General features: G+C 41.0%; 2 protein-coding genes across 3 annotated transcripts; one reads left to right on the top strand and one right to left on the bottom strand.

The window, feature by feature from the left end:
* Positions 1-5,484: 5,484 nt before the first annotated feature.
* get1 (guided entry of tail-anchored proteins factor 1) lies at positions 5,485-10,484 on the bottom strand. The gene is made up of 5 exons (XM_080459627.1): positions 10,066-10,484; positions 8,635-8,800; positions 6,838-6,905; positions 5,934-6,048; positions 5,485-5,814 (listed from the first exon to the last, which is right to left on the bottom strand). Exons 1-5 carry the CDS (start codon positions 10,153-10,155, stop codon positions 5,741-5,743), a joined length of 513 nt encoding a protein of 170 aa, XP_080315753.1. The 5' UTR covers positions 10,156-10,484; the 3' UTR covers positions 5,485-5,740.
* Positions 10,485-10,620: 136 nt separating this feature from the next.
* LOC308107326 (uncharacterized protein) lies at positions 10,621-14,011 on the top strand. 2 transcript variants are annotated; one of them, XM_080459612.1, is made up of 6 exons: positions 10,621-10,901; positions 11,972-12,001; positions 12,930-12,968; positions 13,061-13,093; positions 13,200-13,325; positions 13,403-14,011. In XM_080459612.1, the coding sequence occupies exons 1-6, from the start codon at positions 10,878-10,880 to the stop codon at positions 13,481-13,483; spliced, it is 333 nt and encodes a 110-aa protein (XP_080315738.1). In that variant the 5' UTR covers positions 10,621-10,877; the 3' UTR covers positions 13,484-14,011. The 2 variants fall into 2 exon arrangements, with proteins under 2 accessions (XP_080315738.1, XP_080315739.1); XM_080459613.1 differs by having other exon boundaries at positions 10,683-10,892.
* Positions 14,012-15,211: the final 1,200 nt, after the last annotated feature.

The raw sequence follows: 15,211 nt of genomic DNA, 5'->3' as shown, positions 1-15,211 counted from the left end.
GCATGCTGTCACAAGCATGTCATTTATATACTAATAAAATATTTCAATAAACTGTTTTGCTGCTGCATTACTATGGCCATTGCTGCCATCTGCTGTTCAGTCTTGTTTTGTGCCACCCCACACTTCACGCCAATTACCGGTATGGATAAATAAGGAGTAGCTGTTTGTTTATCCACTTATTGAATCATTTAAGTTAAGTCTTTAGAATTTCAATTTGCAAAAATCGTCCATGGTCAGATTTAATCCTATGGAAACCAACTGGCCGTTATGTTTGACTCTCTGCCTGCCGTAAATGATAAATACTTGGTAAATGTTTATTTGTCTCTCTCTTTGTCTGTCTGTCCCTCTGTCTGTCTGTCTGTCTGTCTGTCTGTCTGTCTGTCTGTCTGTCTGTCTGTCTGTTTGTTTGTTTGTTTGTTTGTTTGTTTGTTTGTTTGTTTGTTTGTTCACCTCATCTGAACACATGGGGTCGGTGTAGCATCACATTTCAATAAGCCAGTTAACTAAACAACACGTGTGCAGTTTAATTCTTGTGCCTGTCTCAATGGCAAGGAGCAAATATTACTATCCTTGGCAGCCAATTAATTGTATTATTCTTATGCCTGCCTCAGTTATTATTATTGTTCTTCATCGATTTCCGATGCGTACCTAATCCCGTACCATTGGGAGCACAGACATTAAAAGGACATCAAAACGTGTGGAACATTCGGCAATAGTGTGCTATGACTTTTTTTAACGATTCGGCTGACCGTTTCCGAATAATTAGCAAAAAACTGTGCTTTGATATTTTTTCGCCGTTACTAGTAATTGATTGACACTTTTTCACTTTTATTGCTATTGTATTGATACTTTTTCCCCATTACTGGTTATTAATTGATACATTTTCCCTTTTATTGGTACGTTATTGATACTTTTTCATCATTACTGGCACTTTACTGATACGTTTGGTACTGAGCACATAACTAGTCTCACCCAGTTACGGGCATGTAAACAAAAAGCACAATAAAATGTGCGGAAAATCATTGTTAACGATTCAGCTAACAGTTATCCAAATGATTGCAAAAAACTATGAAGCACTTCCCATACAAAGCGGATGGGAGTTGAACCACATGGAGGAGATGAAAAGAAAATCGCAATTTTAGAAAATGACTACATTTCCCATAAAGCCTTGCGGCCTCTCCATCAACTAGCAGCTGTCTGAGCCGTTTCCATAAGGACAAGTCACACGCGCACACACGCGCGCACACAAGTTATCGTCTCAGCGGGGTTCAGACATTGCGAGTATTTTGTTTTATCTTCAAACCCAGACAACGACAGAGGAACGACACTCATTTACTGGTGAGTTTCAATCTGAGAGAAAACAGCAGGAGAAACCCAGGGGGGGAAAGGTCGGCACAAGACGGTTGAGGAGTCTAACTGTCAATAACTTGTTATTAATAGTATTTTACTGAGTTCATGAAACCTGCCAAAGCCTAGAACTGAAGTGGATTAATTTATAGTAAACAGGCTGTGGATTAGCATAAAGCAATCAAAGCTGACATTTGATTAGGATTAGGTCATCGTATTGAGAAGCCATCATTTCTTTCCACTGTCAGGTTAGTGGCCATGTGTGTTTTCAATGTGAGTGACCTGAGTGTCTGTTGTCAAACTCTCTGGATACATCCTAATTACCTTGAAATATCAACTGGAGTTTGTTTAGAGGAAGTATTTCTATTTTGCAGGGAAGTATAGAGAATATGATACTCTTTGATAACATGCAAAGAGAGAATCTGACATCTTTAAATATTCACATTTGGTCATTTTCACTGCTGGGTCTTTCATTAACTGTTATAAACTGTAACTTTCAATAGTTCCTAACTGAAAGGGCTGTATGTTTTGGGGAACAATCAAGTTGGTTGATTTGCCTTAACCAGAGTTTGTTTTGTTGACTTTTGGTCAGCATGGATAAAGAAGTCATGGAGTCCGTGGGGAAGCAGTTTCCTGATCAGAAGAAGGAGGCAGGTGATGATGGTGATACTGTGAGCTGCAGCATCCACGCTTCCCCCACCGGGCTGCACTGTGGGCCTGAATGTCTTCAGCCTCATGGGGAGACTGTTGAATTACTTCCTGACAGTCCGGGTCAAGGATTGAAGACGCCTGAAAGACCAAAAGGTATTTTATCATCCAATGAACAGCAGATGTGTGCTTATTCTTAATGTGAACTTCAGATGTAATTCACCCTCATTATCTCTAGGTAGCCAAGTTACAGGCTCGAACAAGCAGAAGACAAACAACAAAGCAAAACCCCAAACTCTAAGACGGCCTCCGATCAAGGCCCCGACGGCTGCAAAACCAAAGGTCCCGTCCGCCCTGTCCTTCAGTGAGCTGCAGATGAAAAATCAGGTGTCTGACCTGCAGCAGAAGCTGAAGGAGGCCATCTCCGAGAAGAAACAGCTGGAGGGGCTTCTGCATCGCCACACGGTGGCGCTGCAGCACTGCCAAAAGTCAGAGTACGGAGTCTCACAGGTTTGGTTGCTTAGACTATCTTCACTGTTTGTCCTCATCACTTTTCTGGCCTCAGATCATTTGAACAATGGCAAATAGAAGGCTTTTTTTCTTCTTTTTTTTTTTTTTTGGTTTGTTTGTTTAGTTTAGTTATTTTTCAACTTTCTACACAATAAAGTCTGGTCTGGAGCTGTGAAACATATTTAACTTTTAAAAGTTGAGCCATGTCTACCAAAACTTGTATTGACGTTTTGTTCATTTTTAAAGGGATTTTGAAATGTCTTAATAGTTTTTCATTGTTTTAAACTGTTTTATAAATTTCAACTATTTTACCCTGTTGAGGTCATTCTAGTCATTTTGAATGTATTTTAGTTTACACATTTTGTCATTGGATTTAGCTATTTTTAGCCATTTAAGCAATTTAAATGGTTTTGTCCAATTTAAGTGGTTTTTTTATGTTATATTTAGCAGTTTATTAACATGCAGTTATGGGGAAGCTTCAGGGAGCCGCTACAGAAGAGCTTCTTGTTACAGATCTTCAGGGAATGGCACGAGGGGGCCACATTTGTTTTTGTTCAGGGCCCATAATCAGTGCAGTTTCTTCTCCAGAGCATAATTACTAACAGCAGCTTGTGAGGCCTGCTCACACATTGAAAAAACTCTACTTTACTCCACAGAAAATGTTGCACTTAATGAGCCGTTTTTTTCAAATACTTTCCCGCCTTCCTCCATATAAATAATGTCTTGAAACTTCCCCAGCACCAATACCAAATTTTCCAATTAACTCACACGTTACATGGATTTCCTATCTGTTGCCAGATTAAAAAAAAACACAACAACGAGACCCGAGCCCTTAAAGAGCTGCTGCGTGACACCCGGGCCTGCCGTGACCGACTGGCAAGGCAGCTCCAGACTGCAGAGAAAAAGCTCGTGAGCACTCAGTCCAACCTGCAGCACCTGCAGCTGCTCAACCAAAAACACAACCTGCTGTGGAGGGAGGAGCTCACCTGGAGGCTGGCAAAGGCCACTGCTGAGCTGGAAGAGAAGGACATGACAATCGCTGTAAGAAAGGGGATTTATGAAACTAGAAGAATTCATTCCCAGCAGTTCATTGCTTTGTTTGCCGGTAAATTGCAGGACATGAAGAAGAATCTGGGGTTGTGCCAAGCCTCATTCAACCGGCAAATCCTCTTTGAACAAAGAAAATCTATGGAGGCAAGAAGGATGGTTTATGATCTGCTGGAAGACAGATATCATCTAACCAAGACAATTCAGGTAAGAAGGAGGTTTGTCGAAATTAAAAGCAGTTTCAATCTAATATGTGTGGGGATGGTGAGGATGGTCTAGAAGTAAAAGCTACTGGTTATCGTGTTTGTTCAAGAAAACTATCACAATAAGGTTTATAATGTGTCCAAGTGTTTTTAATGTGCTTCCAAATCAATGGTGTAATAATTTATAATAATATGTGAAGTCTCAATGTTCCTTGAGGATTACACCTTCTCTTTTTGTCATACAGGATAAAGTGAAGGACCTGGACAAATTAAACATTTATTCTAAACGATTCCCTAAAGCGTCCAACCAAAAAGGTACATAGGAAACTACTTTTAAACGTTGCGTTGAAGTCACATCTGATTAGTTTATTAAGACATGTTTTTGATCATCTCTAGGCAGAGGAAATAAGATGGTTCAGGCTGCTGCAGACCTTTTGGAGACACAATATCAAATGACTGAGGAGGACGAGGAGCAGAGCAGCTCTGGAAGCTGGGTGTGTACCCGTGCATTTCTACAAGTCTGAGCATTATTGGAAATTTAATTGGCTTCTGCATTATTAACATGTGAACTCAAATTATTGAAAAAAAAAAATGGCTGTTGGATTGTTACAATCCAGTCTGTGGTTATTTCAAACCAACAGGAAAAGGTTTCTGCAAATATTCTGCAACATCAGAGTGACCTTCTTCCAGTGGATGCTCCAAAAATGTCTTCACGAGAAGAGAATGCAGCAACTTACAGTGGTGAGAATATACTTTATCCAAGTACAACATTATATAGCAAACTGACACTGCTCGTTAATAGATTATTTCCCAGCTGGTAAACTGTAGCAGTAATGCTGACCCTCCCCAGTCGCTGTGGGACATGAAAACAAGAGAGCAGCAACGTCGCCGAGCAGTTATTCATTCAGTGTTGTTTAATTTTCCCTTTCAGACGCCAGAGAGGGGAGCTTTTCAGAAGGGGGCTCGAAAAATCAAAGCGACAGTGACTGTGACCGACCCGGGGAGCCGTTAGAGGACCAAGAGCGTTCAGGAGAAAAGGAAGACAATGAAAACATGGCAGAGAGGGCCGACTTGCCCGAAGAGTCTCCAGACGCAACGCAACTGTAAGCTCTCCGAAGGGAAACAACTACGTCTCGCAACAATCTGTTGAGAATTTTTGCAATGGAATTCCTGTCTGCAGCGGCGTGGCCTTGGTCCTGTGTGGGAGTCCCAGGAGAGGCGTGGCAGTGGAGACCCTCAGCGGTGAACTTCAGGAGCTTCAAGCGTCACACAAGCAGCCCGATGCGCAGGCTCATGAGACGGTTTGGTAAAATAAATACACCTCTGAGTTGGCCGGCAGAAAATCTGACCGAAGCAACCGATTTCTCAGGCGTTATTATTACTACGTGGCTTTTGTTTTAAAAACATAGCTCATTGTAGTCATCTACTTTTGAGACATTATTATTATTATTATTCTAAAGTTCAAGGTGATGTGGTTAGCAGTCCCTGGTTTGAGTCCTCTTTGTTTGGGTGTTTTCTCTGGATATTTCAGTTTCCTCCAAAACTAGAAAAACATGATTTTACCTGGTCACTCTCGATTGCTCCTGGGTGTGTGTTCGATATGATCTGCTTGAACTGTGACGTCTAAACTGTCTTCAGCCGTAGTCAGTGAGGTTCAGCTCCAGCCGCCAGTGTAGAGGACCGACGGATGAATTATTTTCACTTTGTAAATATAATAAGACGTTTTCTTCGTGTATATTTTATTAAAAGACATCAATAATTCCAAGCATCAAGTTTTCAAATTATATACAATTTCTACATTCTAACAACAGAATCCTCTAAACAAGTTCAATACAGGTCATGACAAACTTAAAATAATAAATTATTGCCACAAAAACAAAAAAATTGCAAAATGCACAATTTCACACACTGAAACCGATGACATAAAACATCGGGACAAATCTGTAGACGTTAAGTTCAAAAGACTCGTTGATTCAACCTGTGAACTAGCTGAAGGCATTAAGACCCAGTGTCACTACTTTGTTACAAACCACCAGCCAGCAAGTGATTCCCACTCCACCTGAAATGAAAGAACAAATTAAAGAATTATACTGATGTTTCGGTGTATACATATATATATATGCAGTATATGCAGTATATTGTTTACAGCGTGTGACATTTATAAATAAGGTTTATTACCAGCGACTCCTGTTGGAAAGGCCACGAGGCGCTCGACTGGGGCGATCCACTTGCTGGGAACCACGGTCACTGGATCGGAGTAATACTTCCATATCAAAGAGATCATGAGAGCAGCCTGGCACAACAAACACATATGGAGGTGAAATGTCTGCATAGTTTTACTAAGTTCTCATCATCTAAACCACAGTCATATACACTTAAAGGTTACATCGAAGCGAAGACTGAGGTGAAACTGGGTTTTTCTCAATGAAAAGCTTCATTGTGATTTAATTAGTCTAAACAGTTTGGTATAGTACTTCTACATTAAAAGGTTTATTGTTTAAGTGGGGTAAAATACAACGTTCTGTCTTTAGTTGCTTTGGCTGAAATCACATAGACGACCAGAGAGAGGAGCGTGTACTATTTATTTTTCCTTTTACGTACAGGTTAAGACAGCGAAAGTGTTCATTTCTGCCTACGCTGCCATCATTAGATTACAAGTAGCTCATCTACATCGAACATATATTTGTTAGCTACATTAATCAAGTTGGTTGTTGTGTTTTTTTTCTGAAATACTGAAAAATATTATGTTTAAGAATCAGCGGTGTCTTCTGAGAGAGTTGTACTTTGCCACCTCTGTTCCTCTGGAAACTTTGTTTGAAACGTCATGAGGTGACGTTTACGAAACAGGTACGCAAGCCGACAGTGGGAAGCAGTCTGATGTCCCGTTTACATGGACTCTGATCGGACCATAAACAGGAATACAACAACCCCTTTCATCTAATCAGAGAAGGCCAATCTAATGAAATACAGATCCAGTTTTAATCAGATTACTTATGTACTTCCTTGTAACCCACAGCAAGTGTCATCTACTAAAACATTCATCTAAATGTGTTTGCGTGTCTACAGAAGAGTCGCCACCTACCTGCAATATGTAAAACACAATGTTCACCACCCATTTCATTTTGGCTTGTTGGGCTGTTCTTGATTTCACTGCAAACGAGAGGAAAGAACCGTCAAACTTGATCGTGTGGCGTTTTGTGTTGACAGAGGACTCATCAGTGTGTTTTTTTTTTTTACTTTAATCACAATTAAAAGCAGCAGACTTGTTTGTATTCATTTTTGCTTTACCAACTAGAGCTGGTTAACATCTTATTGTCTGTGACGCAATGAGAATGCATCGCGAGCCGCATGTAGGGCCATGCTAGTTAGAGCGTACAATGCCAAGTAAACAAAGGCTCAATTACATAAGACACTTTAGATACGACAGCGTGGGCCAGGTATGTGAAGAAGATGGAGTTAACGGGTGGATTTAGACCCCGATACACAGTTGAGATACACATATGCCAAGAGCTAGTTCGGTAAAGTTCCGGCATCAATAATACACAAACGATGGCTCTTTCCATTCAGGGTGAGGTAGACTAGATGCTACGAGCTCATTTTTATCTTAAGTATCTGTCTTTGGGGGAGCAGAAATTATATTGGTCTCTATGCACAGCCGGGTGTGCAGGAACCCTCTGCAAATTAAAAAAAAAAAATCACAGCAAAGACAGACACGACAAAAATATCTAACAACATCACTGGTATTCACTGCAGTGTCACCAAAATCACTGCAGCCTTCACTTGCCTCCTGCTGATCATACAACAACCCTCGGTTTGATATTGATATATGGTTTGCCGGTTGGTTAATCAGATGAATCTGAAGGCTGTGGGTGAAGGACAGCGACAGACAGCAGCTGTTCCAAGCAAGCGCTCATAAAGCACTCGAACTCTCCCGCCACTTTCTTGCGGTTGGTGGTTTGAATGTGTGAATCTGTGGACATGCACAGGTGTGGAGGGCACAACGTGTGCACAACTGATGTACCGACATGGTCAAGAAAAAGCTGTGAGTCTTCAGCCTTTGAGGAGTCAACGGAGAGTCCAACAGTGCTGTGATTAAATCACCGTAGTCCCGATCGCATGCTGGTGAGACTTTTGCAAAGTGTTGAGCACCGAGAGTCGGTCATGCTGCCGACAGATTCAACAAGGTAACTCAAGTAGGTCGGAAATATGAGCCATCCTCTAAATCTAGGTAGCAAACTGGAGAAAAGAAGACTTTTATTGCCCCTCGTGAATTCCTCATGTGTATAGATCTGGTTTCCTCACAGAAAAGTTTCAGACACAATCATGTGTAATGGCTCAGTTCACTCTTTAGATATAAATAAGTAATAGTGTCTGCATTCTAACCCTATTTTCTATCATTTTAAGAATACGGAAAAAAAAGTTAGAAGGACTGATCCATTTAAAACTAAAATAGCAAAAATGTGACATTTTTCTTAAGTTGTTTTTATATTCCACATTTAAAAAAAACATCTTCAGAAAGCACTACGATCTGTAACAACACATGAGGAGGGAGCATGGTACAAATCACCGGTGAATATTAACCATCAGCCGCATGAGAAGGTTTTGCATTAGTTATTTTTTGTAAATGATATTAATGGGGTACTTGTATACTTTTGAAATGTGCACGACATGACATAATAGTAAACTTCATTACTTTAAAAGAAATGCTATTTTATATCCCAGTAAACACATTTATTTTTCAAAAATAGCTACAGTTCTGTTCTGCACTTGTACAGGATACACAGGACTAAACTAACAATACACTGTTTTAAGCCTATCAACGGCTGTCTGATCTATGACTCGTGTCCTCTGTGTGATAGTGATCGTCCGAGTGTCTTACCGTGTGTTTTCAGCTTGTCTGTGGTCTTGTTGATTTTGCGCTCAAGTCTGGCGTATCTGGCAAACTCATCCATCATGCTTATGGAGGACTGCTCCTTCTTCATCTCCTGGATTTCAGCCCTCATCTCACTCTCCTGCTCGGCATCTTTCTGCACCATCTTTGTGAGCTAGAAAACAGAGAGGCGGTTTAATAGGTATGGCAAACATATCGGCTTATGACAATATCTATTGAGACACACAGTTTTCAGCTTGAACAAAGTGAGCTACAGAGACAGCAATTTTGGGGGACTTTGTTATTGTCATTGAGTTTTTGGATAAATGTCATAAAAACAAGACAACAGGTTACTTTACACAGGAAGCAGGGAAGGCCGCCAGGAAAAAGAAACCACATAGAAACCACTTCCATCTCCCACCATACAGCCTTGGGAACTTCTGGGCTCATTGAGGGGAGTCAACATGTTCATACAGTCACACACCTGGATGGATTTCCTTCACCTGTTAAGTCTTGGAAGCAACATGTAAAAAGAACTAATGGTAACTGTATTGAACTCTGTCTTAGGGACACTTTGGGTGATAACCTATGTAACACTTGCTTTGATATGTTCCGAAATAAAGTTGTAATGGCAGAGATCAACCCTTTTTCAGCCTCTGCATTCTGTGTTTACGGGTCAAAACTTCCTAAAGGTCAATGTCAAGTTTTTACCAAAATAATGTAAATTATTGATTATGCTGTCCATCTCCAGTAAATAAAAAAACTACACCTTTAATTGAACAGATCATATCATTGTTTGTTTTTTTCCTAAATGTGTCTTATTCAAGTTTAACAGCACCTAAATTTCTCAGACTATGTAGTTCTTTTTGTTTTCTTCATTCATAAAAAAAAACAATACTAAAAAAAGACTTTGTTTGTTAGTTTAAGTTTGATGATGTACATTCTAAAAAAACAAAAGTTGCATAATAATAGGTGTGTCATTTGGTAAAATAGACATCAGCCCTTGTAAGAGCTGTTTTAAATGAAGTGTGCAACGTAGGCCACAGTGTGTCCCACAGAGGAGTTAAATGTTTAAAGAGACATTAGACGCTGATGGTGCAGTTTTACAGAGTTAGCCCATCGTTAGCAGCTATGCTAAGCTATGAACACAGATCAGCTCAACATTCCCTGAAGACTCAGACGAGTCCCACACTTTCAGGACAAAATGTTTCCCACTCTTGTGGTTTACGAGCCCGGGTTCTGGGGGAAACCCCACCCTCCAGTTGTGTTTTTTTTTTTTTTTTTTGGTTGTAGCCTGCCTGCTAACGTGACGCACGGGAGGCTAATGCTAACAGGCTAACAGCGACTTGCAGGATGAGGCAGATGTTTGTACGGAGATAAAACATCTACGTCCACAAAGCTCAAATCTGCATGTCAAAGCAGCAGTGCGGCCCTACTTACAAAAGAAGAAATGCTTGGCAGAAGGGTTTTCATGAGATTACAGAGGAAAACCGAGCAGAGCACCAGAAGCCACGCATAGCCAGACGCCATGTTTCTTTTTGGGATTTTTTTTTTTTTTTTTTTTTTTTTTTTGTTGGGGGAGAGAACGTGCTGCAGCTGTGCGGAGCCGGTGGACTGCGTTCACTCCTTCAATCAATCACGCTATTAAAACAGGTCAAACTGGTGATCGCTTCACAAAAGAAACATTGCATTCCAACGACGATCTGCTCATTCACTCCCATGAATCTGATTTAATCACACTTTGGTGAGAAGGTGTCAGTAATACATTAAAAGGAGAATGCCGTGTGTGGACTTAATGCTCTGATCGTTGGTCACTGCTTATTTCCAAACAGCCAAACTCGCCACAGTCGCTGTTATGCATTCTCCAAATTTTGCACACACCCTGTGATTAAAAAGTGAGAGTTGGCTGGGGACTCACTGATTGGCACACTGTCCTGCCCACACAGGTAAGATGTTATGGTTCAAAAATATGCTGCCTCGGCCTCGAAGCCAATCACTGGAAGCAAGGGGCGGGGGTTAACTCCTCCTGTTGGGTTTGGTAGGATGAAGGATAAAATATACCAAGAGAAGGATCCAATCCGGTTTGAGCAAGATCTGGTACTGGTAGGACATTTATGTTGAGTTACATTCTGCTCTGGAGGTGTAAAGGCTGAAGGTGCAGGGGCAGTACACACGTTACTTCCACTTTCCAAGACTGCAAAGCTTGTGCCGCTTCGCCTTTTGTGTGTCTCTGTGCTCCAACTCAAGCAACAATGGGAAAGAAGAAAGTAAGTCGTGTACGTTCATGTAAATTGTGACGCGTTACTGTATATTTAACATTTTTTTTTGGAGTCGGTTCGACGTGAATGCACAAAGTGTCTTATGGCGTTATAGTGATTGATTTCAGCTCGCGTGTGCTGTAATGTCCTGTTCACGGAGTGGCTCGGTGTGTGAACGTGCAGGCGTGGAGCCCACCTTTGCTGTGCGCAGGTCTGTCGGCTCCGTCCTGTTGATACAGGAAAGTGGCGCCTTTTTACTTAGCACGGGGGGCAACACGCTCTCACGTCGAGCCTCGTTGCGAACAACATGGCCCCGATGGGACACAATCACACGGCGGTGTGCTTACGCAAATCGCTGGCTTTGTTTCGGGATCATTTCTCCTTACTGTCCGCGCAGATCAAACAAAGGGGTGTAACCACAGTCATTGTGCAGGTTGCCATTTCGAGGAAATGCGTTTCTCTCGATCTGCGAGTCATTGAACGCAGCTTATTTTTTTTTTTTTTTTTTTTTCCGAAGGTCTGTTTGTCGCGCGTTGTTTGTTTTGTAGTCCCCACTGCTCACATTTTTGACCTCTTGACACACCTCCGGGGCGACGCGATGCGTCCAGTGCGCACTGCCCGGCCATCGTGGCAGCTGGAGAAGACACCGACACACACACGGTGGCTTCGCCGCTCTCGGTGAACTCGTGGTCCAACAATGGCGGATTGGTTTTTAAGACGGAGATCAGACGTGTGTGGGGAAGGTAAACAGATTCACCGGAGCGCATGTGGAGGTGGAGCGACGCCACTTTTCCCTCGAGCTGCTGCACCAGCTGCACGCTTACTTTAACACGTTTGCGCAATGAAGTGTGCACAATGGCGCCGTGTGGAAATTGAGCAAAAAAACACACACAAGCTTTTCAATCACTTTAGAAACACGGTGACCCCCTTCCCGTGTACCTATTGCATAATTTCTTTGTGACTTGAGGGGAGGAAGATGTGCCCATCCCCCCTTTTGCCTCACACACCCACTTTAGCTCGCTCGTGAATGGTTGCCGTTCGTGCCCTTTTATAAATGATCTTTCTCTTTCATTTTGTGTCCTCAACAGGCTGACACCAATGCAGATGGAGAATCAGAGGTTGGTATTCGAAACTTGACCCTGAAACTGGCCCAAACCTGCCCCGACACACCATCCAGCACCCAAGTGAACATTTTGTTCTACTTCCAGTAACGGCCCAGAGAAACCCACCGCACATGCAGTGTGGCTTCTTACACAATAGCCTGGTTACATCCGGTTATAACCTCGAATTTGAGGAAAAGACGTTTTAAAGCGGATCTTGTCAATCATTTGTTTTCAATGTACAGGTAATTAATCATTCTTTGGAGTCAATGCAGGCACAGAGCCTCTAGGGGGCGCAGCTTACAAAACAACTTCTACCACTCTACTGGTTGGTACATGTTTGTTTTGTTTGTTTTTTAATTGATAAACCCAAACACAAGAGTAAAAATCCTCCTTATGTGATGTCCACAAAAATGTTGCATTACAAAAACAAAGGTGGGCCCTATAGCATGACCACTAAAAAAAAGAGGGAGGGGGGGGGGGGGGGGGGAATAGAGGCAGTGTTTCCTCTTTGCCCCCAAGAGGCCAGTATAAAGCACATGTAATGTCCAATTGTGCCCCATAAGCTTTTCCTGCACTTCTCTGCAGAGTGAAGCGTTGCTCAAGGAAGTGTAAAGTTTCAGTCTTGGTTATACTGAGCTCGTTTGAAAATAACTTGGGAGGGGAGTTCAAACTTTTAGTGAAATATGCTTAGTTTTTGACTGTTGATGCGTAAAATAAGTCACTGTTAGATGGAATTAGTTTTTACACGTTGCAATGTTTATGTGATGTATCGATGTTCAGTACAGAAACGCAAGACGAGCAATACAGAATAGCTCCTTTAGAAGATGTCGTCATAGAAGTTTATGGGGGGGTGTTTTTTTGGCTGAATATTTGTTAAGTTAGCGATCCTATATTAATGAGGACTGGATTTAACGGATGTAACTTTTTTTCTTCTTTTTTTCAGGTCCCAGTGCAAGCGAGACGGTCTCCACGGTTTTCAAGCGTAAGTTTGTCATCTTGTGTGTATTGTGCAACTGTCATCTATTTCTATGGATTTGTGATAAAGGCCTTGATTGTATTTCCTGTGTGTTACAGAAAGATACGAAACCACAGCCGGAGAAGATAAAGGTAAATAATAATAAAAAAAAAAAAAGACTAGATGCTGCCACATGAAACCTTTTAATTACACATAATTAAGTGTATTTAATTGTTCGTTGATTTGTTACCATGACAGGCACCTCCTAAGAAGAAAGCCAAAGCCACAGAAAAGGCCAAGGCCAAGGCAGAGGAGAAGAAAGAAGAACCTGAGGTAGAGAAAGAGGCTCCAGCAGCTGAGAATGGAGACGAGAAAGCCGAGGAGGTTGGTTATTAACCATCTCCGTATTAATGTTTAGTATGCTCATAGCAATACAGTAATCCAGAGTATTTCTCCTCCAGGAGCCCGCAGCGGCAGATGAGGCGAAGGAGGAGGAGGCCAACGACAAGGAGGATGACGAGGACGCAAAAGACGCAGAGTAGTAACGACCACCACTAGACTCACCCACCAGTGCTCCCCGTACCTCTTTTGTTGTAAAATGCAGAGAATATTTTTATCTACTATTTTCTTAAGACAACGATGTTTTTAGGGATGTGATCGCTTTTTTTTTTTTTTTTAAATACAACAAATTCCATCAACTTTTGTGGCTTCTGTGAAGGGAAAAAATTCTGTCATTGTGTTCTTGTGATCTTTTTGTCTTCAGGTTGTAGTTTTTTGTTTTTCTTTTTCTGCATGACATGCAACTGTGCCTCATGAGCGGGAAAGTTTACTAGAGGCATTCCCGAGGCGTTGTGAGGGATTTTGAAACTTGTACTGTTTATGGAAAACACATCATCAATACTGTGTTTGATAGATGATGGGACAACATTAAAGTTGATGGCGCTAAGTCGAGCCTTCTCACAACTGTCCCGTTCTTCATCCTGTCAGATTTTTTTATTTCAAGGTACATTTGATGACGGCGGCGATGATCCATGTTCTCAGCTATGCTAAAAAAAAAAAAAGAAAAGAAATGCAAAGCTGGTCATAGTCATCATGGTTCATTCCTTTGGATATCTGTATGGTTTTGGGATTTCTTGACCAATGTACAGTTTCCTCTTTTTTTAATGAAAAAAAAAAATAAAATGTTATAAATGGTATGAAATGCCAATTAAAATGGGAAGTTTCTCAATTGTTTTCATTATATTGCTCTGCATACATGTATTTATGTGAAATACTTGATTTAAGGCTTATTCTTTCTCAGCATGAGTAGATCATCACCTTAGAAGCTCAAGTACATTTTGATCAGATCGAGACATTTAACCATTTTTGACTGGCTCAGTCTTGGTGAAATCAATCTATTGTTTTTCTGAAGGCGATGGCTTTACATTTCCTAATGTAAATAGTGCGTGCTCATAAACATGGCTTCACCCATCTACACAGGGTTTGTAAAGAACACAATTTAAACCAAGATTGCTCAATAAACAAAACAACTGCAGAGCAGAAATGGTAGTTTTGTCAATGAAACACTGCTTGTTAACAAAGATATATTCATCTTGAGCCAAGTAAAGTAGAATTCAAGGCTTGACAATGTTTTAGATGGGAGCAGAAAAGCACTTTGAATAATGACAATAGTAAATCAACGAACCTGTGTAAAGCCAATTGCTATTTTTGAGGAAACTCCATATGTATGTATAATGAAATAATGCAGTGATGGAACCTTTTACAATAAGTTTTCAGATTTAGAAGATAAGCCATAAAGTTAATTTGATCAATGAATTTCTCAAAAAGGGCACAAAGCTTGAATTAATGAAATGTCCATTGTAGTGTTTTAGCTACCAAGGATTTCAAAGAGTGGTTTCTGGCTCCTATTATAATTACATTTGGAAAGACTGAAATAACATAGTATTCAAACCATCATAAGGACTTTTTTACAAGTCGGGCAAAGAATCCCGGTCAGAGTGACCATCAGATGCATTTTCCATTTGCAAACAAATCGCATCAGTTGCTGGTTGGATAATTAAGGTTTCTTAGTTAATTCAGGTTAATTGACTGCAACCGGTTTAATACCAGGAATGGTTCAATCTGACATGTGGGACTGTGTTTGAAATGTGTCTTGGTGTTGAAGTGTGTCATTGAATAAATAAAACAAACCAGGAGAATATCTAACATTGTAAATAGTACACGGGCCACAAGGTGGTGTAGTGGTGAGCACTTTGGCCCCAAAGAAAGAA

The sequence above is a fragment of the Lipophrys pholis genome (assembly GCF_963383615.2).
Source record: "Lipophrys pholis genome assembly, chromosome: 3".
Taxonomy (NCBI): domain Eukaryota; kingdom Metazoa; phylum Chordata; class Actinopteri; order Blenniiformes; family Blenniidae; genus Lipophrys; species Lipophrys pholis.
The sequence above is the reverse complement of the archived record's forward strand: the minus strand, read 5'-3'. Positions and strand labels throughout refer to the sequence as shown.

Excerpts from the sequence above, each read along its gene's own strand:
- get1 (XM_080459627.1), bottom strand. The coding sequence starts at position 10,155 with ATGGCGTCTGGCTATGCGTGGCTTCTGGTGCTCTGCTCGGTTTTCCTC. Across the intron at positions 6,906-8,634 it reads AGACAAGCTGAAAACACACG|TGAAATCAAGAACAGCCCAA; the intron begins GTAAGACACTCG and ends TCTCGTTTGCAG. Across the intron at positions 6,049-6,837 it reads TTGTGTTTTACATATTGCAG|GCTGCTCTCATGATCTCTTT; the intron begins GTAGGTGGCGAC and ends TTGTTGTGCCAG.
- LOC308107326 (XM_080459612.1), top strand. The coding sequence starts at position 10,878 with ATGGGAAAGAAGAAAGTAAGTCGT. Across the intron at positions 12,969-13,060 it reads GGTCTCCACGGTTTTCAAGC|AAAGATACGAAACCACAGCC; the intron begins GTAAGTTTGTCA and ends TGTGTGTTACAG. Across the intron at positions 13,094-13,199 it reads CACAGCCGGAGAAGATAAAG|GCACCTCCTAAGAAGAAAGC; the intron begins GTAAATAATAAT and ends TTACCATGACAG.